The sequence below is a fragment of the Triturus cristatus genome, chromosome 6 (assembly GCF_964204655.1).
Source record: "Triturus cristatus chromosome 6, aTriCri1.1, whole genome shotgun sequence".
Taxonomy (NCBI): domain Eukaryota; kingdom Metazoa; phylum Chordata; class Amphibia; order Caudata; family Salamandridae; genus Triturus; species Triturus cristatus.
In genome coordinates this window covers 937,881,945-937,909,749 of record NC_140589.1, presented here as the reverse complement: position 1 = coordinate 937,909,749, position 27,805 = coordinate 937,881,945, and the positions used below count along the sequence as shown (strand labels likewise).

Genomic DNA, 27,805 nt, shown 5'->3' with positions numbered 1-27,805 from the left:
TGTGGGAGTAGGGGGGTGTCAATTGGTCCATGTGAATGATGGGGACTGAGTTGAAATCCCCTCCAAGTACCCACAGGCTACTTGGCTAATCAACCATAGTAGTCTTCTAGTGGGACCAAAAGGCTAACTGGTTAGTGTGTAGTGCATAGATACCCCTCAGGTTCAATGGACTACAGTAAAAAATGGCCTTCTGTATCAACATGTATCCTATCTGCCCTGAATAGTACTTGGCTCGAATACATAGCGCCACCCCTCAGGCATATACGGAGAACCATGTTTCAAAAATCTGCCCCCCACTTATTTTATTTATTTAGAGTTTTATATAGCACAAACAAGACCTTATTGAGTGCTTTACATGAATAATAAGATATGACACAAAACGTGGTATAAGTAATAAGGACAGTATTTACAAGAGCACAAGAGATAAGAACACATAGTCGATCATAAGTACTGGCATGAGCAGAGTCCGAATTAGTGTCAGAACGGTGTGAAGATAAGATACAAAATGGCAGTCAATATTTAAAAACATGGTATAAGTCAAGAGGTCAGTATTTCCAAGAGCAAATGATCAGAGGAGAGATAAGAACACATGGTCAATCATAAGTACTGGCATAACCAGAGTCTGATGTGTGTCACAACGGTGTGAAGATGGCTGGAAAACGCAGGAAAACATTGCGATGTCGGGGATAAGGGCGAAGCCGTGACAAGAAGCCACGACAAACAGGCAGGAAAGAGTCGCTCAAGAGGAGAGGGAGGTATGTTCTCAATGTGAGAGGAATTTGTTCGATAGCAGAAATGTTACTTCTTTCCTGAAGACAGAAGTGGATGGGTTGCATCTGATTTCGGAAGAGAGTTCAAGATTTTGGATGTAATTCCGGAGACGGATATGTTGTAGGTTGTCTTTTTGTTGAATTTTTGTACCTTTAATATTAGCGATTTTGCGTTGTTTCCTCCTTATAGTGTGTCTGTTTCTGGGTCAGGTAAGAGGGGGTATTGTTGTGCAGCACTTTATGGGTCATACATGCAATTCTGAGGTGGACCCTAGCATCATAGGGTAGCCATTTTAGTGATTGTAGCTCAGGGGTGAATTGATCCCTTATTTTCTTTTTTTTTTTTTTAGATTCGGTGATGAGCCTAGCTGCTGAATTCAAAGCAGCCTTTAGTGGTGAAAGTGTAATCTTTGGGCCCCGCAAGTGTACACTGCCATACATCTAATTTCATAACACATGAGCTCCAACCACTGTTTGAAGTCTGCCATGGAAAGGAGAGGTTTTGGTGTTCTTAGTGCATGCAGGTGATGGTTAGCGCCTCTGGTGGCGGCACTGATGTGCTTTGCATGGAGGGAATTATCTAAGATTATACCAAAGGATTTAGCAGTCAATGATGTGGGGGGTACAGTTCACAGCAGTAAGATCCAGGAGCCAGACTTTGATACTAGTGGTCATGGTGGCTGTGGTGAGATCAGTAAGAATTATGTTTTGAAGACATTAAGATTGTGGTGGTTACGAGTCAACCTATGTTGGGTTTTTGTCAAGGTGTTATTGAGGATATTGATGTTATCGGGAGAGGTGATTTTCATGTAAAGTTAAGCATCATCCGCATACATGTGGTACGAGATGTGAGCGAGTTTAAGGATTTCAGTTAAGGGCTCCATGTATAATTTAAACAACGTCAGAGAGAGTGTGGAACCTTAGGGTATGCCAAGCGACACTGGCAACTGATCAGATAGGGCGTGGCTGATTAGAATGCACTGAGATCTATTGTAAAGGAAAGAGGAGAATCAATTTAGCATGTACCGGAGAGACCCATCCTGTGTTCTAATAGATTCAAAAGGGTATTGTGACTGACCGTGTCGAACGTCGCTGACAGGTCAAGTGGGATTAAAAGGCAAGACTCATTTTGATCGAGAGAGCATAGGGCATCGTCAACAATGTGGATCAGGGCAGTTTCGGTGCTGTGACCCTGTCCAAAGCCAGAATGACATTGGTCAAGGAGTTGCAAGTTCACACATTTTTCAAAGAGCTTGGCTAAAGTTGGGATGTTTGAGATAGAGCAGTTTTTGTTGGGATTGGACTGGTCGGAGTTGGGGTTTTAAGGTTAGGTGTAACCTGGCCCATTTTGGAGGCAGTTGCAAATGGAGCCTTGGGTGAGTGAGGCATTCGTTATCATAGTCCATAAATGGAGTAGGTAGTGAATAGTCTTACTGTAGAGTATGGAGGGAAGGGGATCGCTGAAATCGTTGGAGTAATTCAGAGAGGTCAATAGTTTAAAGATGTCATTTTCATGGAAAGTTTTAAAGCTAGACCAGGTGGCAATATTTTTAGGAATGAGGGGAGGGTTTCTCAGGCATTCTTCCGGTTTAGGTGGGGTTGGGTGTAGAGGGGGATCACATGGTAAGAGTTTCATAGTGTTTTGGATCTTGGTGGTGTTTAGCATGGTTTTCTCACCAAAGACGGAGGCAAAGGTTAGGTAGTGCTTTATTGTCTGAGGATGGGAGGTCGCTATAACGGGTAATCTGGTTTTTAACAATTTCAAACAGCTTTTTAGCTTGATTGATTGCTGTGTCGACTTAATTTTAGAAGAATGCTGCTTTGGAGTTCATAATGTGCCCACTGTAGGTGCTTCATCTTTGTCATAGAAGTTTGAGGTTGGACATAGTATGTCTCCATACTCTATCTGCAAGTCTGAGGTATCAGCGATTCTCGTTAAGGTAATTATTGAACCTGGGCTTGGATCTTTTGGATGGGATTTTCTTTAGTTATTTCGGGGCAAGGGTGTCCATGATTTTTTACATGGAATTGATGTAGTGCTCAGTGAGGTCATGAGCGTCATACATGGAGGAGGGCGGGAGCAGGATGTCATTACTCAAAGCCTACTTTTGGATTGGCAACTGCACTCCTTGGTTATATATGAATTAGAAATGTGCTCTCTGTATCGAAGTTGAATGGGTGCCCCCGGGAATTGCCCTCCGATCCTGGGCGTAAATGCATCCCCCTGGTAGGGAGTAACATCCCTTCAGTGCACTCTCTTGAAAATTAATCTTGGTTTGTCTTGGTAACACAATTACCCAAATATTGATCCAATGTAAAACCTAAGATCTCTCAAAGGTTCAGCTTTGTAATTTATCTTTATTCATCAATCAATTAAATTTTGTATCCTCAAATAATTTGAAAACAATAATGTGAATAATTCATAATCCTGATGCATTTTAGGCATACGCCTTCCTCAAGGGAATTATTATTTCTAAAGGACGGTATTAAAAAAAGTTTTGAAATGGAACCTATAATAACTTAAATGTATTATAATGAGAACTGTGTCAACAAACATAAAACATCAACGGTGACTTATATGGATATTTGAACAAATGACTGAATTTGAAGTGAGACACTTTAAAACCGTGATAGATGCACCACGAACAGTAGACCAGAGCCCGTGCTGTGCCAAACTAGACCGAAATCTTCTGCAACACTGACAATAAAGCAACCAGTGCGGCTGTGGAGATGCCATAAAAGTGGTGAGGACGATGTGCAACTGTCCTCTTAAAGTAAAAATAGTGAAAACTATGCTAGTGCAATGAACTCTAAGAAGTGCTACAGCGGACGATGTGCAACCATCCTTTTGAAAGTGAAAATAGTTATAGAAGCAAACGTTTGGACAAATTTGTAACCCCAATTAAAGCAAACCATGCTCAATGTGCACTACCTTATAAACCATTCAGAAAGTGTTGTTCATAGTGTTGTTTATAGCGAGTAGTAATCACTTCCCGAAATGTGTGCCGACTTCGATGTATCTCTAGCGGCATGCACCACAGTCGCCATAACGAGTGTTTATAATTACACAGCGTGTTTAGAGAGTGGATGTCGAAAGATGTTTAAACACCATGCCAAGCTTGGGTCTACCGTTCGTAGTGCATCATTTCATTCATTGATGAATAAAGATAAATTACAAAGCTGAACCTTCGAGAGATCTTTAATTTTACACTGGATCAATATTTGGATAATTGAGTTACCAAGTCAAAGCAAGATTAATTTTCAAGCGAGTGCACGGAGGTGACCTTACTCCCTGAACGCATTTTGTAAATGGTTACTCAAAGCCGGCATAGCGAATGGGTTAATGTTGCGGGTGTCTCTGACCCAATGTTCGGCTTTCACAGGTTGGCCCTTAGTAATAGTTGCCCTTTCAGAGATGAGGAAGGTGATGCACTAGTGGTCAGTACAGTAGCAAGGTAGGATAGAATTAATTTGTATGGTGTTCTCTATTGCAATGATTACATCTAAGGTAACGGGTTATGGGTTGGGCTGTTGCAGGCTTTGGTAAGGTTGAGGGACTGGAGAAAGGATTTTAGAATGTTCACGAGAGCATCGCTGGATTTGTTCCAATGAATGCTAAGAACCCCAAGAAAAATCTAGTTGTTATGTTCTTCATTGTTAGAGGAGATAATCTCCATGATCTGCTCGATGAATGTGTGGCTATCTCTGGAAGGACTGTAATTTGGATACCGCCACAGTTGTTTAATACATTTCCTGCAAAAGGATGATAAGTGTTAGCCAGATGAGCAATGTCGCATGTACCTTATAACTTTTATACAGGGAGTTCATGCCCCTAACATTCCACATAATCAAGTTATAGGTTTCAGCAAACCGTGTAGGCGAAATAAGTGTTCTTGGGACAACTGATGGGTAGATCAACCAGGAAGTGTAAATGCCACATCTAAGAAAGGGGAGTGTAACAAGCAGAGTAAAACGCAATAGTACAAGCAGCAACAAAACCCTGAACGGATAAAAAATGCTTCCATAGAACAGTACTAAACACGGCTGTCCATCAAATACAAAGAACAAGACTTCCCAACCAAGGAACAAACAAAAACCACTGTAGCCATTCGCGCAGAGAACATAAATAAAGGGACGTGGCTAAAGCATCAAGAAGACTCAGACCCCACATAACAATTAGCATAGCATAATATAAAGGGTCACTACAACTCCCAAAGGAGTGTGAGCCCAAGGAACTGTAGGCCAACATGGCCTTGCGGCAGACCCCCGGTTCAAATAAGTTATCATTCTAAATGTTGGAACAAAGCCATGAGAGATAAAAAGTAAGCTTGGGAACTAACATGTAATTGACAGGTGACAAGCTACCCCAGATCTGCAATAGATTGTGCCGTAAATAACAGTGGAGTTAGCAAGTCCAAACCAACTTCATCTGACCAATGGTCACCCCCTGAAATATCAGAGGCTAAGGTAAGCACATGCAGTGTTGACGAAAGTCCTGCAGAGAGACCGCCATGGCTACCGCATCATGCTGCTACTGTTAGCTCTGCGCAAGCGAAGGCGTATCTAGTCTTGATCTCCGGCATCATTTTATTTGAACAGTGTTCATTAACTGGACCATCCAAGGGGCGGAGGGGGAAGGGGGTGGAAAGAGACGGTAAGTTTGCTTGTAAAATGCTTAAAGCCATCCGCAGGCCTCCTCAGCTTGAATAACAAAAGGTGAGTGCGCTGCCACCTGAGATCCGCAATTTAGCAGGGACTAACAAAGCATATGCGAGTCAAAATTGCCACAGTTTCTTCTTGACCCGAGGAAAGGATGCCCTTCTGGCCCTGCACCGCCAATGTATAGTAAGAAAAAAACTTCACTTTTGCATTGTTGTAACAGACAATACTCTTGTTCCAGGCCACCACAAGGACCACGTTCAGGACTTGTTAGTTCAACAATCTCACTACCAGAGAGGTCTGGGTAGGATGCCTGGAGGTAGGCACTGGGAGGCGACCCTGTGTAGAACAATTACAAAGTAAGGGAAGAGTGTACTAGGGGCAATTTCTTACTTCAGCCACAGTTCCAAGAATGTTATGGGATCAGCTCTGCATGCTTCGGCAGGCCAATGATGCGAATATTGTTATGAAAGGAGCACCTTTCCACTTCGAGTTTGCTTTCTACTATGCACAATTGCTCCATGATGGAGTTTGTTCAGCAACTGCACAAGTGGATTGTTGGAGCTTAACAATAGTTGGAGTGTTCGCATTGACCTTTTGAGAGAGTTTTTGTTGGTTTACTCAGCGAATCGACACATCATTAGTGAAGGAGTTAAATTTAGCCCCAAATGCCACTCTAGACTCTCCAGTAGCTGCTAGTATTTTGTCCAGTTTATTGGGGGGCAAAGGGGGGTCATTAGTTGAGTGCAAATGAGACCCATTTAGGGGGGTGAAGGGTAGAGAACTTCCAGTCACACTGTGTTGGAATGGACTGTGATGGGGGTATACTACATGAGACGCAGGGTCAGAAAGAGCGCCCTTGCGCTACTAGCGTGGTCCCCTATGTCTGTCCATCTGAAAGATACAAACAGTGTCTTGGTCTCAAGTTTAGCTGCATTGGCAGGTCGGCGGAGGGTATTGCATATCAGCAGCAGAAAAGACCCACCACCTCTATGTCTGAACCAGTAGCACTATCATCGGACAGTATAGGTGTTTCCAGGTAGGTATCAAAGTTCATGAAAAAAGACAAACGTTGTATGACCCAGCTGTACCCCCACAATCATCAATAGAGCCCCTGCTGATAGTCAGGGTTAACTGTGGCAGACCTTCCGATGTAGGGGGCTTTATGCTCACGTCATCATAAATTACCTCTAAAAATATGATACATAGGTCTTCAGTTATATTTTCGCATGTTACTAGGGGTGTATTACAAATTGTATCCCTTGCTATTTTTCGGTGAGTCAAATCCCTTTCTGTATGTTTTTTACTCTTTGGATTAAATTGGAATCTGACGAGTGTTTAATTTGTCTGGTTTCTCCATTTTGAGCAAATTGCTGAACCACAAATTGCTGAGAGAACTTTCCTTCTGAGGAGACTTGTTATTTTAATTATATTGTTAAAGGTGGCTAGAATTCCACACGAGTAGTATTCCATGAATTTAATTTGATCGGGGGGGCTTAACATTTAGGATAGTTAAAACCTGTAGGAGGTTGTGGCTTTTTCGATACTTTCGTGATTTCAAAGCTCAGACTGAAGAGAAGCTCAGAAGGCTAAGAAACTATAGTCCATAAAGACTTCCCTGAAAATGAAGACAGGAGTTGGAGATGTTGGTACATCATTGTCGCAGCTGCCATTTAAAACACTCAGGACAACAGAATGAAAATGCGCAATCAGGGCCTCCCCCTGCTGCCTTTTTACGGCATTAATACTGTTTGCAGAATCACCCATAGTTCATCCTGTATCAAGGTCACTACGTTTTCATTTGGGATAGTCATTATGTTTGCATTTAAGTATACCTTGACTATCCAGTTGTTGTCCGGGTAGCTGGATTTTAAGAGCTGTACTACTGTTTGAATTTCCCTTTTGGATGCTCTTTTGTTTTTAGGGGATGGATTGATATGTATGTTTAAAACTAGTATAGCTGTTGGTTTATGGACCAGATGCCAGTTTTCAAGTCAGGCTGCAAGTTCGTGATTTTTAATTTATTGTTTAATTTTCTGTGTATGGCAAATCCACCCGTAGATCCTCCAAATTCTTATTGATCATATTGTGTGGAGCATTTTTTCATGTATTATTTATAATTCAATTATTTATTGCAGAAATATACCAATTCTGCGCTTTAATAAAATAGGAGTGATCATAAACTCTACACTTTGGTGAAGAAATTCACTTTATAGGACATTAATAAAACACTACAATAATGCAGCAATAAGCATTATTGGCAGTATGTCAGCAGAGTGGATTCCAGCAAGGTCAATCTTGTTTTTATGGGAAAAATATTCAAAATAAATTAAAATGTCAAGTGATCTAATACAATTACATCTACTAACTAGGTTAATACTCAGGTCAAGGACAGAACCTTTTTGCGCTGATTACCTCTCACAACAAAACATTATTAATTGTTCAAACATGGGTACAGAAACAACAATCTAGCTGCACATCACTGGGTACAGGCAAAATGACCGGTAATAACTGAATAAAACATATCGCAAGTGTTAAGGCAGAATCAATCAAGAAATCAGAAGATACAAATTCCACAGCAAAGATAAAAAGGCAGAGGTTGCAGGTAAATGGTGAGATAGAAGAATTATAAAGCACCAAGTAGGAGGGAAAGAAAATAAGGATGAAAAAATTACAAATTAAGGCAAAGGGGTTATCAAAGCACGCAAGAATTACAAAAAGCAACGGGTTAGAAAATTATTTTCAAGAAAATGTACTACAGAATGGTGCTATTTCTATTTTATCACCAACTGGTTTCATGGAAATTAATCTTCATGTGGAGTTTTTATTTCCATACCTTTTGCTTTGATTGTTTGTCGCGGATCCAAAATGAGGGCTTTTCTCATTGTAAGAGAGTCGGTGCTTTCGTTTTGAGTTTTTGTGATGCCACCGGTAGTTGGTAAGGCTCGTGAGTTTTTGTGAACGGCGTGCGCTCCATTGATTTTGACCCTTTTCTGGTCAATTTTAAGTCCAAGCTCGTATGCTCACGAGGTAGTGGGGTATCACAGTTAGCCCTCTTATCACGTAACGTGATTCTAATATTTGTTTTTGTTGCCATTTTTACCCTTTTGCGCACATGAGACACCCAACATAACTGCAGTTCCCAGCTTTTTGTATGCATTTTTTGTTTGACGATGAGCATGTGTTGTAATGAAGCAGCCACATCTCTAAGCCTGTATGTGTGCTCTCAACCAGATTTAGAGTCAGTGCCACACTTCTAAGAGGCGAGGTTGCAATTTGCACAACAGCGTTGCAGCTCTCACATGCACCAAATGGGCCCTGCTTGGAGCACAGCGTGATTGCTGCTCAGTGCATGTCGAAGAATGCTTTCAGATATATGTATTGGACACACACATCAAGCTTTTCACATAGCACGTTACACAAACAAATGGCTTTTATTTATGTGTTTTTAAAAACCTGCAAGCGGTGTGTAAACACGCACTTTGTACTTATAGTCGCTGCCTATGAGAAGCAAGGCTGGCAGTAACTGAATCTCTTTTACTACCAGCTTTGCTTCTCGTAAGCAAGGACTATAAGTACAAAGTGCGTGTTTACGCGCCGCTTGCAGGTTTTCAAAGCACATAAATAAAAGGCATTGTCATTTACAATGCCAATAGCTCAAACTCTCGCAAATGCGAGACCTATTGCATTGCAAATGCTTATTATATTTATTTAGCAATATCTCGATCAAACTGACACAAAACTTTTTCAGGGGGTACGATTCTCACTACTCTGGTTGGTCTGGGGGGGTAAACAGGCCAGGATGAGCTGGACCACGCGGACGCTAGACTACGCCCAGGGGAGTTTTAACGCTCCGTATATTTTTCTATATTACATATGTGCACAAGCACAATATGCATACTACTGGTTTCGACCGCACGCGTTCACTCCACATGTTGCAGTAGAGGATGGAGATGCCCACCCTGTCCCAATATCGGGTGGGATCACACACACACACACACACACACACGTAGAGGCACGCTGAAAACGGAAACTTCAATGACACAACTTTTGCTGCATGGCAAACTATAGGCAACATTACTAACAAACTCCCATTATACGCACCAGCAATGCCTATTGCACATCATGCGGCACTTTCAGTAACACAGGAGGAGGGCTCAATCAGGGCGCCGAGGGAGGTGGGCATGGTAGCTATGAGAGATATATTTCCAGATGGACATTTTCTTACGGCAGACGACTGAGCCCACATTTCCAACTCTTTGCTGCTGTTCAACTTTACTATACACAGACTGAGGCAGGCGGCCAAGGCCCCACTACAGCACATACCTGGATAAACCTCCCATATCACGTGCCTTGCAGATGCTATTGGTAACGCCATCGCGGTGTAAGCTAGTCACAAAACTTTATAAAGAAATACGAAGTGACAGAGTCCCCGACTCTGGCAGAAGGTTGGCTCGTTGGAATAGTAGCCTAGCCTCACCACTGTCGAACTTGGACTGAGAACACATTTGCAAACTGACTGGAGCTCTTACACCTAATGGGAACCTGTGCATTATTCATTTCAAATTCATTCACCAGACTTATCACACCCCCTGTTAATTACATAAGTGTGGCTTGCGAGAGACCAGCGCTTGTAAACGATGCGGTCATTTCGATGCAGACTTTCTACATCTTACATGGGGATGTGATAGAGTGAGATCATTTTGGGACACTGTACTGATACACATTCACGAAATGACGGAGACTATGCTACACAGTACTCCACCAATCACCAATTTGCTTATTATGCCATGTATCGCATTTAAAAGGGGCAACGGGTAAACTTGTGCGCATCGCACTGCTGCTGGCCAAACGCCGAGTGGCTTTACATTGGGAGAGTAAACTAGCTTCAAAACCCGAGCATTGGTTGAAAGACATGGTCTATTGTACGGACAACCTAGCACTCTATGCGGAAGAACTACCGGTAACGTCCAGGCCCAGAGACATTTGGGAACCTCTGCAAAATTATCTGATACAATTGACTGTTAATGATTCAGACACTGATTAATAACGATGTTGGGTATGATATTAGATTCTTGATAATGCAACGGTACACATTGCTACAGATGGTTGGGTGGACATTCTGATATTTGGTATATGGGCAATAGCAATGTTGTTCTATGATCTGTTGTTACTATACTGTCATGCATGGCAGGGGAATTAAATACGTTACTTGAAATGCCAATAAACAGATTTAAAAAAAGGATAGCTGTAAAAATAAAAGTAGATTTTAGCAGGAGATGTGTGGCTGCTTCCTAAATTATCCGCTCCCCACTCCCTCCCCTCCCCAAAGTTCAAATTAGATGCACAAAACAAAATTTGCTCAAGCAAAAAAAAAAAAACAAACAAAAAAAAAAAATCACAGAAAGTGTGTTGGTGGAATTTTATTTTCATAAAATCTATGTAAACGTTTACTATCATGTCATCTAATTAAACTAATAGATGAACCTACTTCAGACGCTTATGGGGAGCCACTAAAAAGTTCCTACGTGAATAACCTAGGAGCGAAGATGTGGTAGAAAAGGAAAGAATTATATTGAGCGTAATGGCTCATAGTAGCAAACTGCTTAAGTCCCTCTTGATGAGTATATTAGTCCACCCAGGATTTGACAATATTTTGCATTTTGCCCCAAAAAACGTATTTAATGGCATTTTGTAAAACGCATACACTTTTTGCAAATAAACCTGCAAAAATAAACGAAAAGAAAGCTTCAAACATCATTTTATTAGCCTTTATTTTCGCTGGGCCGAATAAAAGGAGGCTACACAGCAGTCATGAGAAGTCTTTACTTCCTTTGCAGTCTGCTACATGCAAAATGTTCACCTCATTGAATAAACGAGGACGTGGATGATTAAACTCAATTGATACTAATGTAATGAGCTTACTTCAATGGAGGAATTCTGCCTTTCACTATAATTCGGTCTCCCAGAGTGCTACACTTCACACAGTAACCAGATTGTCCAGGCATGAACCTCAGGGCAATCATTTCTACACCGATACATTGAAAGTCAGTATACATCACTCTGCTGTGGGCAGTGCTAAAGGATTCAGCAAAAAGCACTCCTTCCTTCCAGCGATGAGGGAAATAATGATGCTGCAATGTATTCTTTGACGGTTCATTTCCAAACAAAACTATGCACATTCCAGAAGCAATTCCTGGATTTTCTTTATTCATGTCGCCTATGTTTGAGGAATGTGGTAAGAGTTCACAGATCTTAAAAAGGAAATATGGGAAAATTAGGTCACCAGATCGCTCCAGACCATCAAGCTATCAGTGCTTCAAACATGGTGCTTCAACAACCGAATGCATTCAGGGAACTGCAGTCCTAGATCACTTATGTGGAATAGATAAAACGTGCACATCAGAATGCAATGATTTTGTATTGCCTTTTTTAATTGCTGTTTTTTTAAATAGTATTTCATTTAATAAAATGTATGTATCCTTCCAACCAATGTCATACATCACAGTCTACTCAAATGAGCAGGGTGCTGATACCTCATGGCCGAGTGGGATTTATAAGAATGCAAAAACATAAAAATAAAAATAAAATAAATGAAGACAATCATTTCTAATAGAAAACCTGAAGATTGGAATACAGTTTCCTTACTAACAAGACATTTTAGCACCATTTCAAGATTTGAAAGAGCTATATAAATTCTACTAAAATACAATACAAAACATTATGCCTTTTCTTTAGCTTCCTCATCATGCCTTTTCTTTGTGTCATCATGTAACGTAACTGGTGCTATGTAAAGCGCTCTGATGCCTGATTGGATTCGGGTCAAGTTCGCGCTATATAAAACTCTGCAAAAAAAAAAAAAAAGGGTTGAGTGCCTGTGGCCCTGGAGATATGCTGACTACTTTAAGATAGTGACACTCGTTTAAAGGGACACACCAAAGCTAGGCCCAGGTGTAAGTCAAAAGGTGAACGGAATTCACCTTCTTACAGGAAAGTACTGTTGATGTCAGTCTGACAAAGAGATCGCTTGCCAACCAAGCATGCTTGGAGCACCAACTGACTTATGAGACTCTGAGCATTCAATGACAATGAGAGCAAGGTGATCCCTCTTACTCCTCCAGGCTCTTAAATAGAGACATTAAACAATATGTAGAACAAAGCAAATCTAACTGTGGGTGATGAAGGGACAGAGTTTCGCACTATTTGTGGGGTGGGGTTCTTAAGCCACCCCAAAAAGCAGAAAATATAACAATTGATTGGCACAAAATGTCCTTATTAGCACTGCAAAATTTGCAATTCCACAACGCAATACCTCAAGTGTTGTCATATATAAAAGTATGTATCTTTGACGTCTAATAATGGCAGTTTCCTAAATACAAATCTTCCAATATCTGACTGAGTGAACTTATGAAAGAGGGCTATGTGGAGAAACCCGTTCAGAGCACATAGTTCTAACAGTACAGATGCCTGGCCTTCTTGGGTGCCATGAAGCACCATGAATAAATATATAAGCAAGCTGCTTAATCTGGAACCAGTTTGACAGCTTCCAAGAGAGAAGGCTTCTGTCTCTCCAGCAGACGTTCTGGAGAGGATTCTTGAACTTTTGTAGGAAACTGGCAGAAGGTTCAATGCACGAGTTTTCAGAACCCATTGGTGCTGGGTGAAGGTTGAACATACTTTGTGAAACTACTAGGGGTGGGGGAGGGGGGGGGGGGGGTCACCCACTCTCCCGCCTCACCTTGGATATATGATCTTTGAAGAATAGATTGAAAAGGAGATGAAACCCCTGAAGTAGTCAAGCTGACTTCTTGGTGGAGTTTGACTAAATGGTAAACTGGGAAACAGGCTTATGTTTAGGACAGTCTGCTCCTCCTTAATGAATCACTAAATGTCTTCCATCCATTTCTATCCAACATGAGAGAATGAAAAGCTCTTTCCTCCATCAAAGAACGGTATAATTTAGCCAAACCTGTGGCAGTGTTATTCTTTCAGGCAGAAGAGATGGCGATAGCGTACCCAAGTAACACCAGTGTGGGCAGGAGGACGACCCTGGGTGGGATTTGAACTACATGACCACAATTTTATGAAGCTTCGACAGGTTCAACTAGATTTAACATGGGTAGCAACTCAAAGTCATTCAAATTTAAATCTATTGATAATAACAGTTTTTTTCTGGAATAGTCTGCTACTCAATTGGAGCAACCATGGTGCAATGGATTCTAGAGATGAGCACATATCAACAATCACCTTTTCATCATTAGGAAAACCTAGGTGCTATGGAGATTACACGGTGAACACAAGCCTAGTTCCACCTACGGTGGTTCTGGGATTATCACTGTTTATAACTAAACCACACCACTAGGCGTTTTTATCTTTCACCATAAACGGTGATTGGTCCCTAATCCATTTTTGGAAAAATATGTATACAAACAAAAAAAAGGGCAACAAGATATTTATATGCCTCTGTATACAAACGTTGTGATTGCCCATGTTTTGACACTCTGTCTAGTCCACTATGAAGACTGTTTATTTGAGTTAAATCGCAGAGCATTGTCACACTAAGATTATGTTGAGAGATCTAGTCTCTCAACAGTTTGGACAGAATGTTGAACAGGTTACTGAGAAAGTTAGGTGCAGTGTTCTAAAAAATATTAATAAAAAATCTGGCAATCAAAGAAACCTTTCTTCTTTGCAAACAAACCTTTCTCTATTCATCACCTGGCAGCTCTATTACCCATGCTCCCTTGTTTTTCACTTTTTTTGTGATGGAGGTCTGAGAGCACATATCAAGAACGTCAGAGGTCCTTTAGTGTCATATCTTCAGTCAATGAGGTTCGTACAGGAATGAGCATAGACGCTTGGGCCGTGAAACCGCATTAAGTGACATACCTTTTGAAGAAGGGCATTTACCATACCCGAAATGCATTGGGCATGACTTGGACCTTGTTACATCATGTTTAATTAATGCAAGTTATCACATGAATGACTGGATTAATTCATGGAATTATAATGATGGTTTAGACGATTTGAATAAAAAAAGTTTTGCAGAAACATTTTGAACTTCAAAGAAAATTGATTTCCGTTTGGATACAGGCTGTGCATCTGAGGGACGTTTCCCAGTTGGAAAACACGACAGTTTCAATATCTTCAGTAAAAAAAAATCTTCAGTATGACCATGTCAGGGATAGCCAAAAGCCATGTCCCCTCACTAATGTATGACATTTAGTAAAAGCATAAATTGGGCAACAGATAACCCATATCTTTCCCTTCATTCTTATTATTTGTTGCTTTGAATGTACTTAAAGAAAAGAGTTTCAGGTCAGGAAGGTGCTATTAAATCATGCGATATGGAAAAAACTTACGAGTACCATAATACACACTGATACTAGCAAGTCCATCAAAAGCTGGAGAACTTGCAAGCCAAGGGAAACAAAAATAATGTAATATGTTATTCAATGTCACAATCTCCATCACCATAGGAAAAGGCTTACCCATCTAAAATATTTGATAACAGAACCCCTATCAACTCTTAGCCTTCCATACACCTTAAAGTGATATCCACTCCCATTTCACACCAATAGCACAGCAACCACTTCTTTGAGGGCACTGTTAATTCCCAACTATAGGATAAACCCTTGTTCAATCTCCCAAGGGTAAACGGCTCACACATGCCAATACTCAAAAAATTATAAGTTACTCTAGAAGTTATTGTACCTGTGCTTATTTAACATCTGCCTTTTGAATGTGTTCTTTGACTCTGACAAAAAAATGGAACGACCGAAATACTTTGTCGAGGCATAAGGAAAGCCAGAGTACAATCCTATTCCCAGTCCCAATTTTTCATCAAATAGTTATACCTTTCAACTATTTTTTTTCTGGCCACCTAATGGATAATGTACACAGGCCATAGCAGGAGAAGTGGAAGGTTGCATAATGGAAGAGATGGTTGAACAACTACAAGCACAAAGGTAAAATGTATTTAAATGAAGGTCCTCAGCACTTCTATGTTTTTTAATGCGCAAGTGTGGTTAGCAGAGTTCAAACAAATTAAAGGTAATCCAGCTACAGATATTCTTACGCACAGTCAGGGTAAAATGAGCATTGTAAATACAGTTCAAATTCAACTGGTAGTGCTTACAGAAAGTTTCCTCATAGATTAGTGGTTCTTTGGGGGATCATGGATCCCAAAGGGTCCATTACACAACTGTTTAGAAAATTAAATATTAGAAAAATAATAATGTATATATACATAAAAAATCAAACCTGACAACTAAAGGAATTTGCAATTGGAGGTTAAAAGTTAAGTTGGTATCCTTAGCTTGAAATGTGGGAAAAGTACACGTACAGCAAACAGAGTCTAGTATGGACAATTGGTGGGCTCAACTGAAGCACTTGTATCATCTGACAAAAAGAAAACATGCATTAGCAGCAAAATAAAACAAAGTGATATGGTAACGTCTAGCATATCGCTTTGTCTTTTGGAAATAAATAAAAAAAATTGGAAAAGCATCATCCTTCCCATTAAAATTTTGATTCCTGAATTTGTTTTCGGTTGGGACGTAATTTTGCCTTGGAACTTAGAGCCCCTGCATGAGCCCTAAAAATGTTTGTTATGCAAATCATGCAACAAACATCATGTAAATTATGATAAAGAATTTTCAAGATTTAAAAAAAAAATTACTTTAACATTAACACATCACATTATAGCACCACACTGGGAAGCACTTATTAAAAGTGATTACGTTTTAAACATGAACCGTTAGTGAACTAAGAAGGCACGACAGTTGTCATGTAAACCCTCTACTCAGCTTGGATAGTCTATTAAATCAAGCACAATAGATTCTTGTACCACTGGTATTTTGAACTCATGAGAAGGTGTTTTCATACGCAATAATGAAGAAAAAGAGTTTTGGTGAAATAAAATATTTGCTTAAGATCACACAATTTAAGAAGGGAAACCGCGATTTATCCAGGATTCCTGGTTTCACTTTGTAAAAATTAGCTAGCATACGGTATCTATTTTTCTTTCTTTGTGTAAAGGCTTTGTTTTTACTTGTTTGTGCTGTTTTTAGATAGCGCAAGGTCACATTCATTCTCACAGTAGAACATAACATTTCTCAATTTCTCAAACTGACTTGATGTGCAACTGAAGAAACAAACAGTGAGTCTGCAGTTTCAAGCAAATCAAGTGGCAACTCACCAATGTAGTAGTTTAATATTGAAAAAAAAAAACACCTGGAAAGATTTTTTTCTTTCAGTGCAAATGGGTTATTGGTCATTTGGAATGAGTTAGCACAGATTTCCATAGTGTTGAGTCTTCTGTAAAGCAACGTAATTTAAAAACCATTACTGAACTGAATGTTATCAAAAGGGATTTCTAAGGTGAAGCAACATTGGCTCTATCTAGTGTTTCCATCCAAGCATTTATATTGCCAAAGTAATAAGACAGACAATGGGTTCAAAAGGTATACATGTCACAGCATGAGGACAATCTTGAGTCCCCAAATGAACAGAATTCCCCAAGTGTGGGATACAAGTGAAGAGCGCATACAATTTCTGCATAATGCTTTTATTCCGGAGTAAAGACCATGAGTCTTTATTTTATACTTTGGAAGATCCTGGACTTCGTAAAAAAGTGGCAGGTCACCAGTCCTTCCTACTTACAGTGTATAAGCGTCCGAAACACTTTCAACAGGGTGGACGGAACAGCTGCCACTTTTTGGTGTATGTTCTGCATCAGTCAAACTCAAAAATAAAAAAAATAAAAGAACTCTACCTCTCTGGCCATCCCCTGCGTGTCAAAAAAACATTACATGCACAAATATTGATAAACCTTGACTTCAGTGAGATTATTATAAGCTTGAAACTACATTTGCAAATACGTTCTTGGTCTCATTTCAGTTATTATCCCTGGAACAAGCACAACAACTGCCTCACAATACTTTCCTTCTGCTTCTTTTCTAATTACACTTTCATTAGTATAACCTTGTAGAAGACAAATAAAAACTAAAATAAGAACCTCAACTTACCAACAATTTTTTTCTTTTGTTTTTAAATTGTTTACCAGTCTACAGATATACCACCTTAATAATTTATACAGCCCATCCGGTTGTATTTTCCAAGCACTATCTTTTTGAGTAACAAGAATATGCCTTAACCTCAATCTGAGGGCTACAAAGAGAAGGAAATGCTTGCAGAGTGTTAGCCTTGGTATGTAAAAAAAAGGCAAGAATCATACAGAACATGGTACCACACCAATTTCATGAAGAGGTCTTTGTCTTTCGTCAGATCCCTTAACCACCTTTTTTCCATCCAATAAGCTGTACTTTTTTTCCCTAAGGGAACATGACAGCGCAGAGTGACAATACACAAGCATTATCCAGAGAACCAGCAATACTGCTACTGCCATCAAGTCAAATATTTTACCATCTTCATTCTATTCAGCATGCAACCCTTTTAATACAATACATGGCAAACATTCATTATGAAATGAAGTTAAGATTAAGTCTGCTTCAAAAATTAATTTAAAAGCTATGCGATAGGTGCAAAAATGTTCTACAACTCAAAATGAAAATGTTCTGATATCTGCACAAGAAAAAAGCTCTCTTAAGAGCATACTTTTTATGACTTCTATTAAAAGGGAACTGATCTTTTGACAGGAAAGAAACTTTTTGTTACATAAGGACACAAACTGCAGACTGTTCTCCTCTTGGGTTCAAGATTTGGACAAGGATGAGATTTCTAGCACCACTAAGTTGGCTAGTAAATAAGCCTTTGGCACCTTTCTGCTATTTTTATCCCTATAAAGTGTCCCTGTTGCTAACCCTTTAGGAAAAGGAAATTAGGCACTATTGAGTCTTGCCATACAAACGCCATAACAACATTTGGTGCAAATCCTCTTTTGAAATTATCATTGGTCCTCTTGTCGCTGTAATGACTGTTAACATGTGAAATAGAGGCCAAGATTGCAACCTTTCAAAATCTAGGAACTTTTATGATGTATTTAGCTTGTTATAAACCTGCAGTATTCAGGCCCTCATGCACATGTTTCTTAACAAACAAATGACAATCAAAAAGTGAAATTTGCTAAAATTCCACCTATATAATTTCTTCTTTCAGACAGTCTTCCATGTGGCTCTTCCAACAAAGGCTGTCAGCTATTGTTGTGTGGCTTTAAGGGGATTTGTCCTTTCAGTAGAAAAATACAAATCCCCATGCTATTAAATATGTGGAGGATTTTTTCAGATACAGAAGCAGAAAAGGTAAGGCACAGAGAGAGAATGAGGAAAGAAAGATTGGTTGACATGTAAATAGGAAACATGTTTTGCCAAAGGTGGGAGGGGGAAATCAATCGTCATGACTTTCTTCTCCACATAGAAAATAATAAATGAAACAGCAAAATTCTTGCAGATTTGAAAACGCATGGTTACTCTTTAACATACCTGGGCATCACCGTTTTCAAGGTTAAACATATACCATATAAATAAGGAGTAAATTAATAATAGGTTTCCTCTGAAGATTTTCTCAAAATTAAAGGTCAAGGTTTACCACTCCAATTCCCCCATGATCTTCAAGATGCACTGCATCACAAACAAAGGAGTAACAAAACCTGCATCCCTCGGTCATAACTAGCAGAAACAATAAATATCTTATGCAGTGCGAAGAAGAGGCCATGGGGTTCTACAAGCACAAGGAGTCAGAACATAACCATAAAAAAGTGAAGAAGAGCTAAAAAGTCAAAACACAGAGACAAGTCTTCTCAGCATACCGCCAAACCTCAAAAGGTTGCCCCAGCAGTCCTATAGTTCAGGAAGAATCTGAACTCTTCAAGGATCATCTAATCTAGGGACAAGGGTCACATACAGCTGCAGCCAATTTCGCAAACAGATTCGCCCACCATAACCTTCTGTTTTGCACATGATCTTACAACCTCTCCTTTTCTAGTCTATCCCCCTAACAGCGAGGTTTGTGTTCTAGCAATAACTATACATACATAGGAACATATGCCAGGGAATCTGTGAAAATTCATATTTACCGTAGGGTACGACTAGCTCTTTTGTGTAAAACCTGGGTACATATACACAATTTGTACATGTTTACTTACACATTCCAGGTTTTCGTTTTTCACTCATTTTTAGCTGATGTTTGGAGAAAAATTGATGAATTTTAAAAATACTTTTAAAGCAGAGTAATAAATTATATGGTGTTTGGGAGACATATTACTAATATTATTAACGGGGTGAGTTCAGCTACAGTTATGTAAAGGGAACCAAATTGACATAGACCGTTACAGGTTACTGCTAGTAACCCTGCCTGATGCACGGAGGTGTACAAAAAAGTGATGGATGGAATGCCTGAATTCATCTCAGCCACTGATAATTACTTGGGGCCGCATCCCAATCAATTGCTATTTTGCCCATGTCAGCTCAGTTTGGACGCAGCTATTTTCAATTCAGTCTTGACCCTGCTACAAAGGGACACTCCAGCCCGAACTGCCAAGGCAGATCCTCCCTGAGCAAGAACACAAGCATACCCGGACCGGTTTCGCCCTAGTTAGTTTTGTATAATTTTTTTAGATTTACTGAGGGGATCACTGACAGTAGTCTTCCATAGTGAGGTCACTAATATAATCCTCTCTGATGTGGTTGCTATTACAAGGCAATTACATTAGTAGCACAGATTAATTTTCATTGGACATACATATCTCCTGCTACAGAAAAGGTTGGAGAACCATGCATTAAGTCAATGCGTTATACACCATTTTGGCCACACACTTCAAATTCCTGGGCACCGAAGAAGGTCTACAATAGCAAAGGTTCTTCTGCTAATGTTCTCGAGATCAACAGCACCACAGCACAGTCAATGTAAAAAAATATTTTTGATTTCAACATTACTCCATTGTGCACTGTTTTTCCTTATTTGCACTGTATTAGAAGCAATCTTTAGCCAAACAAGGACATGTGAAGCATCTTAGAAGTTTCTGCCATGTGACCCACTGTCTTGTGATACAACTGTAATAGTTCCCCCTAACTTCACTATCCCATAAGGTAAACATGGCAATGGGCAGTTAGACACATCAGAAGAGTAACATTTGTTCTAGAGCTTGGTGTCCCTTCAAAAGAAGAAAGAGCAAGATAAGTAAAAACTGTTGTATATTTCTTGTTTGCTTTCTTCCATTGGAGTCTATTCCTGACTGTGGCTTTTTCTTGGTCCCAGGGATGAAATATTTACATTTTGAAAAGTTCCCTTTATAAACTACTTACTAACATGGCCTTCAAGGGAAGACTTTGTTATGAAGTAAGACTCCAAATCATTAACAGAGTAAGTGTTAACCAAGTTCTCCTCGCATTAGGTCAGCCAGACCCTTTTATTTGAAAGGAATGGTTGATGGAAGCCAGTTTCATAAACCCAACCTTTTCGATCATGGAGGCAAGCTGCTCTGTGAGAAGATCTTCATCCAAAACAAATGCGTGTTACGGGGAAAGGGGTTCTATCCAAAAATAACATTTTGATGCATTAACATAGAATGGAGGATATGGAAAGTGGGCCCAGAGAAATGAGATGCACTCTTTGAGAACACCAACTCCCCACTGGTGTTACATTTCTGTTCGGTTACACAAAGTGGAAGCACCAATTTTTTTTTTTAGTACTTCCTCACAATTAATTACAATTATTGGCAAGAAAACAAGCCAACAGATGTTTCTTGTAACAATCCCTTCTTCAGGGAACATGGAGGAAAGCAGAGAAGAAAGCTAAAGAATGTATAGGAACCCACCATCATTATACAGAGTTGTCCCAATAGTAAACAGCAATATTTAGTATGGGAAATAACATACCATGTGTTATCTAGCATTTTACCAAATGTAAAATAATGATGTGAATATATTATCATCAGATCCCTACACAACTTGAGCTATTTATTCTACATAATATAGCTAATTCGTTTTCCTATTACTGATTACTGATAATCAATATTTAATTTGTAAGTATAGTGTGTTAACCTGATTTTAGTTTAATACAAACTATTCATTTCAAAATATACACTGGAACTTCGTTTCACTCATAACGCGAGTTGATCATCTAGATACAAGGGGCCGCAATTCAGGACAATTATGCTCTTTTCAAACAAAATCTCAGTGGCCTTCAAAATTGTAAATCTCCAATTCTACTTCCCAGGAAGAAATCAATTTCATATGCTTCTTCAACCCATATCACTGATTTTCCTAAAAGCTGAAATTAATCTCTGATGAGGAATTAAGGATCGATCCAGATGTTCTATATAAATATCAACATGTGTTCATATTTATCTTTCACATTTTCATGATTATTCCACTTTTATGACCACAAAAAATAGTGTTATTACACTGCACAAGTCAGGTCCTCATTGAAAACAATCAGACTGTCATTATTTGGATGAAGGCAAAGAAGACAATTTCATTTTTCCACACATTTCTTCTTCAACAAAACTTTGCAAAATACAGTTGAACTGTAAATACAGTGGGTATTTAACGGAGTTGTGTAGTTCACTTACACCTATGCATTTCAGCAAGACTGCAACAATCTCCTCAAACAACTAATGTGCAGGCTCATAATATGGCTCCTATTGAGAGCTGTAGCCAAATATTAGAAAATATTTTTCAGAAACTCCTACGTTTAAAGTAAAGCATAAACAAAGGTTCCCTTTATTTACAGCATTATATGTGTGCTTTATTTTGCCTCAGTATGCATGATGCTGATGCCATTTCTACCATCACATCAGTTGGATGCAGTTGCCCTTACAAATCATTCATTAGGTTCCTTGTTAAAGATTTAAATACTGCATAGTATAGTCGGGCCTTACGATTAAGAAGTAGAATGCTGTATCAGCCTTTTCATAACTTTAGAAAAAACATTTGGAGATGGCTAGTAACTCAGCTCTTCAGTCTGCTTTGATCTCCAAATTAAATACTATACACTTCAGTTAATCACTATCTTACCAAAATGCACAAATCATTACAGTATAGGTTCAAATTAACATAAATTTGTGCGTTATACGGTCACATAACAGAATGAAGACATTACAGATAACTGAAAGAATCAATTATTATTATTTTTTTAAGAAAAGCGATGTATTTTTACTATTGAAACAGTTTGAAAGTGATATAGTTTAAGCCGTCTGTCAGAAAATACAGAGACTTTCAAGCCAATTGTGACTTACAACATACCAAAAGAGGCTTAGCTCAAGACATGGGGAAGATGCGCAGTGCCAGAATATGGGCTGTTTCATGTGCAACCTTCTGGGCAGCACTGCTGACATCAGAATTTTAACTGTGCACATAATTCAGAGCAACATATGCTTTCGCAACACATGCAATGCCATTTTTTAAATACTTTCCTTAAAAGTATATGTTTTTCTCATTTTCCAAACATTATACAAAACCATAAACAAATAAAAATAGATATATTGTAACCTTAAACAAATGCTATGCCTCAATAACCTCGACACACTACCCTTGCCCAGTCACTGTCTGGCTCTTCACAGCATCTAATTTTAACGGTTGATTTGTTATATATTGAAAACGTGTGCCTCTCCTAAAATCGTGATGAAGACTTTCTATTGATGACTCGTCTCTCTTACAGATTTGAAAGGGTGACTGTTGAAGTACTGCTGGCATCACTGCAACAAACATATAGAAAGATTCCACAAATTCAGCTTTCCACTTATAACGCTTATGGCAAATAAAAATGCGGAGTGCCCATTACAACTTAGTGTTTTTACGAGCCAAAACGGCATCAAAGATGAATAATGACACAGTTCACTGGGCAGCAGATTGAGGAATCTACAAAGTAAAAATCCAGCAACATATATATTTATATACATGCCTGAAGATACTCAGCCCGCAAAACTCTGCAAACACCAATGTACTGCTTCATGACCATACCTAATTTCCAGAGCACCTCATCCAGTAACCAGGAGACGCAAAATATTGCGCCACTGTTTCTGCTCATATCGAAAAAAGGATACAGCCTTAGAGCGCCAGTTTGGGTCCCAATTGCCAAGATCTTCTGTACAGGATCAAATGCCAGGGCTGATGGCTGATAAGGGAATCCATGGCGTACAGTCTTTTGATGCAAATAAATCAGCATAAAGGCGACGGAAAATTAGGGAGAAAGCAAAAAAATGAAAATTGAAAATAAATGTCTCCTCTCAAGGTCAGTTCAATGTACAACGTTAACAGATTTACACACTGCAATCAAACAACATCAAACCATTAAATTAAGAGTTTGTAAAACAGTGTATGTACTTTGTATTAATTATTTACATCACATTCCAGAACACAGTGAACAAAACAGGCATCACTTAATTACTGGGACAGCTGGGGTGCTGAACCCTAATACAACAGAAGCACAGTGATCTGAACCAAATATCCTTTTGTGGCTGTTTAAAGAACAGGTGTAGCTTCTAAGGGGTACTTACTCACTCTATGAGTACAGGCACATTTTTTATTTTGTTTGCTTATGACACAGCCTTTGATGGTTCTTAACCTGAATGAATTAATATAGCTGTTGGCACCAATACACTGCATTGTTCAAGTCAGTGATGCGACAATAAACAGTGCTCAGACCTTTAAAGTAGGGATGTTAACATGAAGGTTGTGATCTCCTTTGCATTGACTATTGATATAATGCAATACCACATAGTTAAATGTGTTCCGTATCACACACACACAAAAGTCTGTTGGTGTCCCTTAATCTGTCACCCTCTCTTAGAAATGTAAGGCAGTTTCAAGCATAACCCCAGCTCTATTCTTCCCACACCTTGCAAGGTAAGCACTCAAAAATATACATCGATTTAAAACTAAACAAACAGATACATTGTGAAATTAAAAACAGTTACGCAATTTCCCATCCCTCTAGAATACGCAGTTATGAATACGCAAGTGCTAATATTGTTGCAATGTTTTGAATAAATGATGTTACCAGGTTACAGAATAATTTTAATAACGTATTGTATATTTCAATTGCATCCCATTAAGATCAAGAACACGATAGATAGATAGATAGATATTATTCGATTACATGCTTAACCATAAAAGATACATAAAACACGATATTCAAGCAAAGACCAATACACAAAATTTTAATTCGTTATACAAAGTTCTTAAAAACATACAAAAAACATTTTACAATAGTGGATAAAAACTACTTCAACTGCCCATATAAAAAGAAAGGAAATTCCTATAACACGGACAAGCCCCTCGAATTTTTATCATACAGCTTAACAAGTGCCCCATGCAAACATGTACAGACATCTCCCAACATGGCCAGAAAAAGCATAGCAGGCCTCACTAGGTAGAATTTAGCCTCCTCCAAGATGGGGATCAGAAATTTCTCCTCGGTATGGTATAGTGACCACAAACATAACAACATTCAGCAAAGTCTGCTCAGAAAAACCGTCACAACCACACAGGCCTAAACGGCCACACTGGTAAATGTATACGTCTCTATGAATAACACTAAATTATTAGGATGAGATCACAAATATGAAAACAGGAGCATGCTTCTGTGCCTATATGGCACACCAATAACTCAAACATAGTTTCTATATTCCAAAACGTACATAAGCAGCACAATATGAGGTACCTCCAACTCTTGCCTATCACAGAGTAATTTCCTCTACCAAGTCATTCACAAATAAATCTTAAACTTAAAATGAAATAATATCAATCAATCAATCAATCAATCAATGGTGGCAGTTAGTGGGATTTATATCTACTGTCTGCTGCAGGCAGAGAGTAGTCACATACTGGTGTACCACTGTAAAAACAGTTCCCCAACAAGACAAAATATTGGCTATAACATGCTGACACAACAAAAAAGGTTTTCATCTGCTCGTTTGAAAGTATCAGTAGTACCAACTCGACATATTTAAATAATCTATAGTGGCACCAAACAATGACTTCTACACCTTTAGAGGTACTGAGTGGTTTTGCTAAGGGAAGCTGGCATTAAGCTGCTGATAACAACAGTGAGACAACGACACCAGTGAGACAATACCACCCATCAATAACTAACTCTCCGTATGTTATGACGTAATGTATAATTCACGTGCAGAAATTGCGAATCACAAAACCAATCTAATTTGGCATGTCTCCAGAATATGTGAAAAGCAATTGCACAGCTCCTGCTGGAACAACTAACCCACATATGACAGATGCCCTGAAATGAGTACCCTAGTTAAAAGGTAGTGAGTAGGCCCAAGATGATTACAACAACTGTGTTTACTTGTCTACACTGACCACAAAAGGTTGACATTTTCGTAAAGAAAAATGCAATGTCTAACAAGTAGTTCTCGCACAACATTCACCACTCTCTAACTTCCTCTATGCACTGCTTAACCACACTGACAGGGAAGTGCAGATGCAAACTGCTCAAGCCAACAGAGGTGTGTATTATTAAATAAAAAAAGAGAGAGAGGGGCAACTCCCTCTATACACACACACTCAGAAAACACAGACATGCAGTCTGACAAGGGCCCTGCAGATTGATCCTATCTCGGCAATAAGGGTCATGCCGGTGCTCGGAAGACCTTGGGTTGCCATCGTTTGTCATCGATCAGCGTGATGCTGAATATTACCTGCTGCCTCCTATTTTACCGAGACAGTGACTACAGCAGATCTGCGCGAGTGTAAGAGAGGGGAATGGATGGGCGGCCCGCATCCCCCAGGAGTCCTAATCCAACAGGTAGACCTGAACACATCCCCTCCTCTACGCTTACATATCCTCCCGCAGGGGGCGGCCTCTGTCTGTCACCAGCAGAGAGAGGCAGCTCCGGGGGACAGGGTGGTTTGCCAGCAGAGGACCAGGAATACACTGAAATCCGGAAACGACAGCATTACAAGGTTGATCGAACCGACAACCCAGAGACGGGTCGCATACAATGTTTATTCATGGTATCAACGAGTCTGCTTCTCCGTTTTATCAGGAAACGCAGGAAGTTGGCAGGCCGGCAGTCAACAGTGCGCTGGTCACTTAAACCCCCAATTATACATGCAATAAATGCTTCCACCACTAATTTTGAATGATTTTACTTATAAATAGACATACGTGTAGGCATAGAATAAATGGAAACTATGGGCACTCACGAAATGTAGACCTATAAATGGAAATAGACACTCGCGCAATATAGCTAGATGTATATTATAGCACTTTCCGATACACCCATATAAAAGCCGTGATTATGAAATAAGATCTGCATACGTGTGTCAGTGCATTCTAAACGTTCGAAATAGCATAATACGCTCTATAGACATATTTCTGTGATGCGTGTACAATGTGCATCATGCCCGGCTGCACACATGTCCACTGCACACGCACACACACATGCAGATGTACAGATCGCTGTCAGCCTGTAAGGTCATGCTGAAAGCTGGAAAAGGGGCATGTTGCATTAGCTGATGGTGCTTGGTGTTGATAGCAGGTGTATGCCCCCGCCCCTCCCCCTCCACCAGCCGCGGCCTCACCTTGCAGAGCTGGAAGTGCTCGGAGTGCAGGCTCTCGGGGATGTCCGCCTCCTTGCTCCCGGGCTGCGCGGCGGCGGCGGAGGACGAAGAGGAGGAGGCGGTCAGGCCGTCCAGCACCTTCCTGATGTTGAATTTCTTCATGGCGCCGCCGCGCTAGGGCCCTGCTCTCACCGTTGCCCCCCTCCTCTGCTGCTGCCCGCAGCCCCCCCGTCACCCCCGGGCTGCCGCTCTTGCCGCTGCTGCTCCTGTCAAGGCAGCGACCAGTTCCCATCACAGGAAACTAGCTACCGACGGTGCTCGCATCACGTGACAGGCACGTCAGCCCAGGGACTAGCGCAGGCGCGGTGAGCGGACAGCGGACCCGCCCACCTCTTTGACAGCCGGTTGTCTGATTGGAGCTCGGCTGGATCCAGCTGTGCGGGCTCTTCGGGGTCTGTTGGCGCGAAGAAGGAAAGAGCACAACCAGATAGCAGATGAGAGGTAACGCCAGGTACCCGAGTCCTCTAACAGCCGCCTTCCTGGGGCTATGAGCAGTCCGGAGTCCTTCCCTCAAGCCCAGTTCGAAGCCTGAATGGCAGAGTACGTGTTGGAGTCAGCAGTATGGCGGACCGAGAGGATATGTGTGTGGGAAGAGGAGGCCGAGTGAAAAACGACGCCGAAGAGCCGGTGGGAGCCAGGAAGAGAGATAGTGTTTGAAGTGGGTGTGAGAGACAAGAGACAGGTGTGAGGGATGGTGGGAGAGGAAAGGGGTAGGTAGCTGGCATCTCACATTAGAAGGGCTTTATACTGATTATTTGGAATAAAGTGAATTTAAGACGCTGCAGAATTCCGCTTCGTTCGTTCACTAAAATGTGGCCGTGATTAACCCAGAGA

At 40.2% G+C, this 27,805-nt stretch overlaps 1 protein-coding gene across 6 annotated transcripts in view; it reads right to left on the bottom strand.

The window, feature by feature from the left end:
• STXBP5 (syntaxin binding protein 5) overlaps positions 1-27,252 on the bottom strand; it is a 1,306,577-nt gene extending 1,279,325 nt beyond the window's left edge. For 3 of the 6 annotated variants that reach the window (XM_085611622.1, XM_085611621.1, XM_085611625.1), the window contains exons 1-2: positions 26,933-27,243; positions 23,434-23,531 (exon numbers count right to left, since the gene is read on the bottom strand). In XM_085611622.1, coding sequence (XP_085467748.1) covers positions 23,434-23,531; positions 26,933-27,073 — 239 coding nt within the window. In that variant the 5' untranslated portion in view covers positions 27,074-27,243. Of the gene's footprint in view, positions 1-23,433; positions 23,532-26,932 lie in introns of all 6 variants that reach the window. The other 3 variants (XM_085611623.1, XM_085611620.1, XM_085611619.1) reach the window with 3 other exon arrangements.
• Positions 27,253-27,805: the final 553 nt, after the last annotated feature.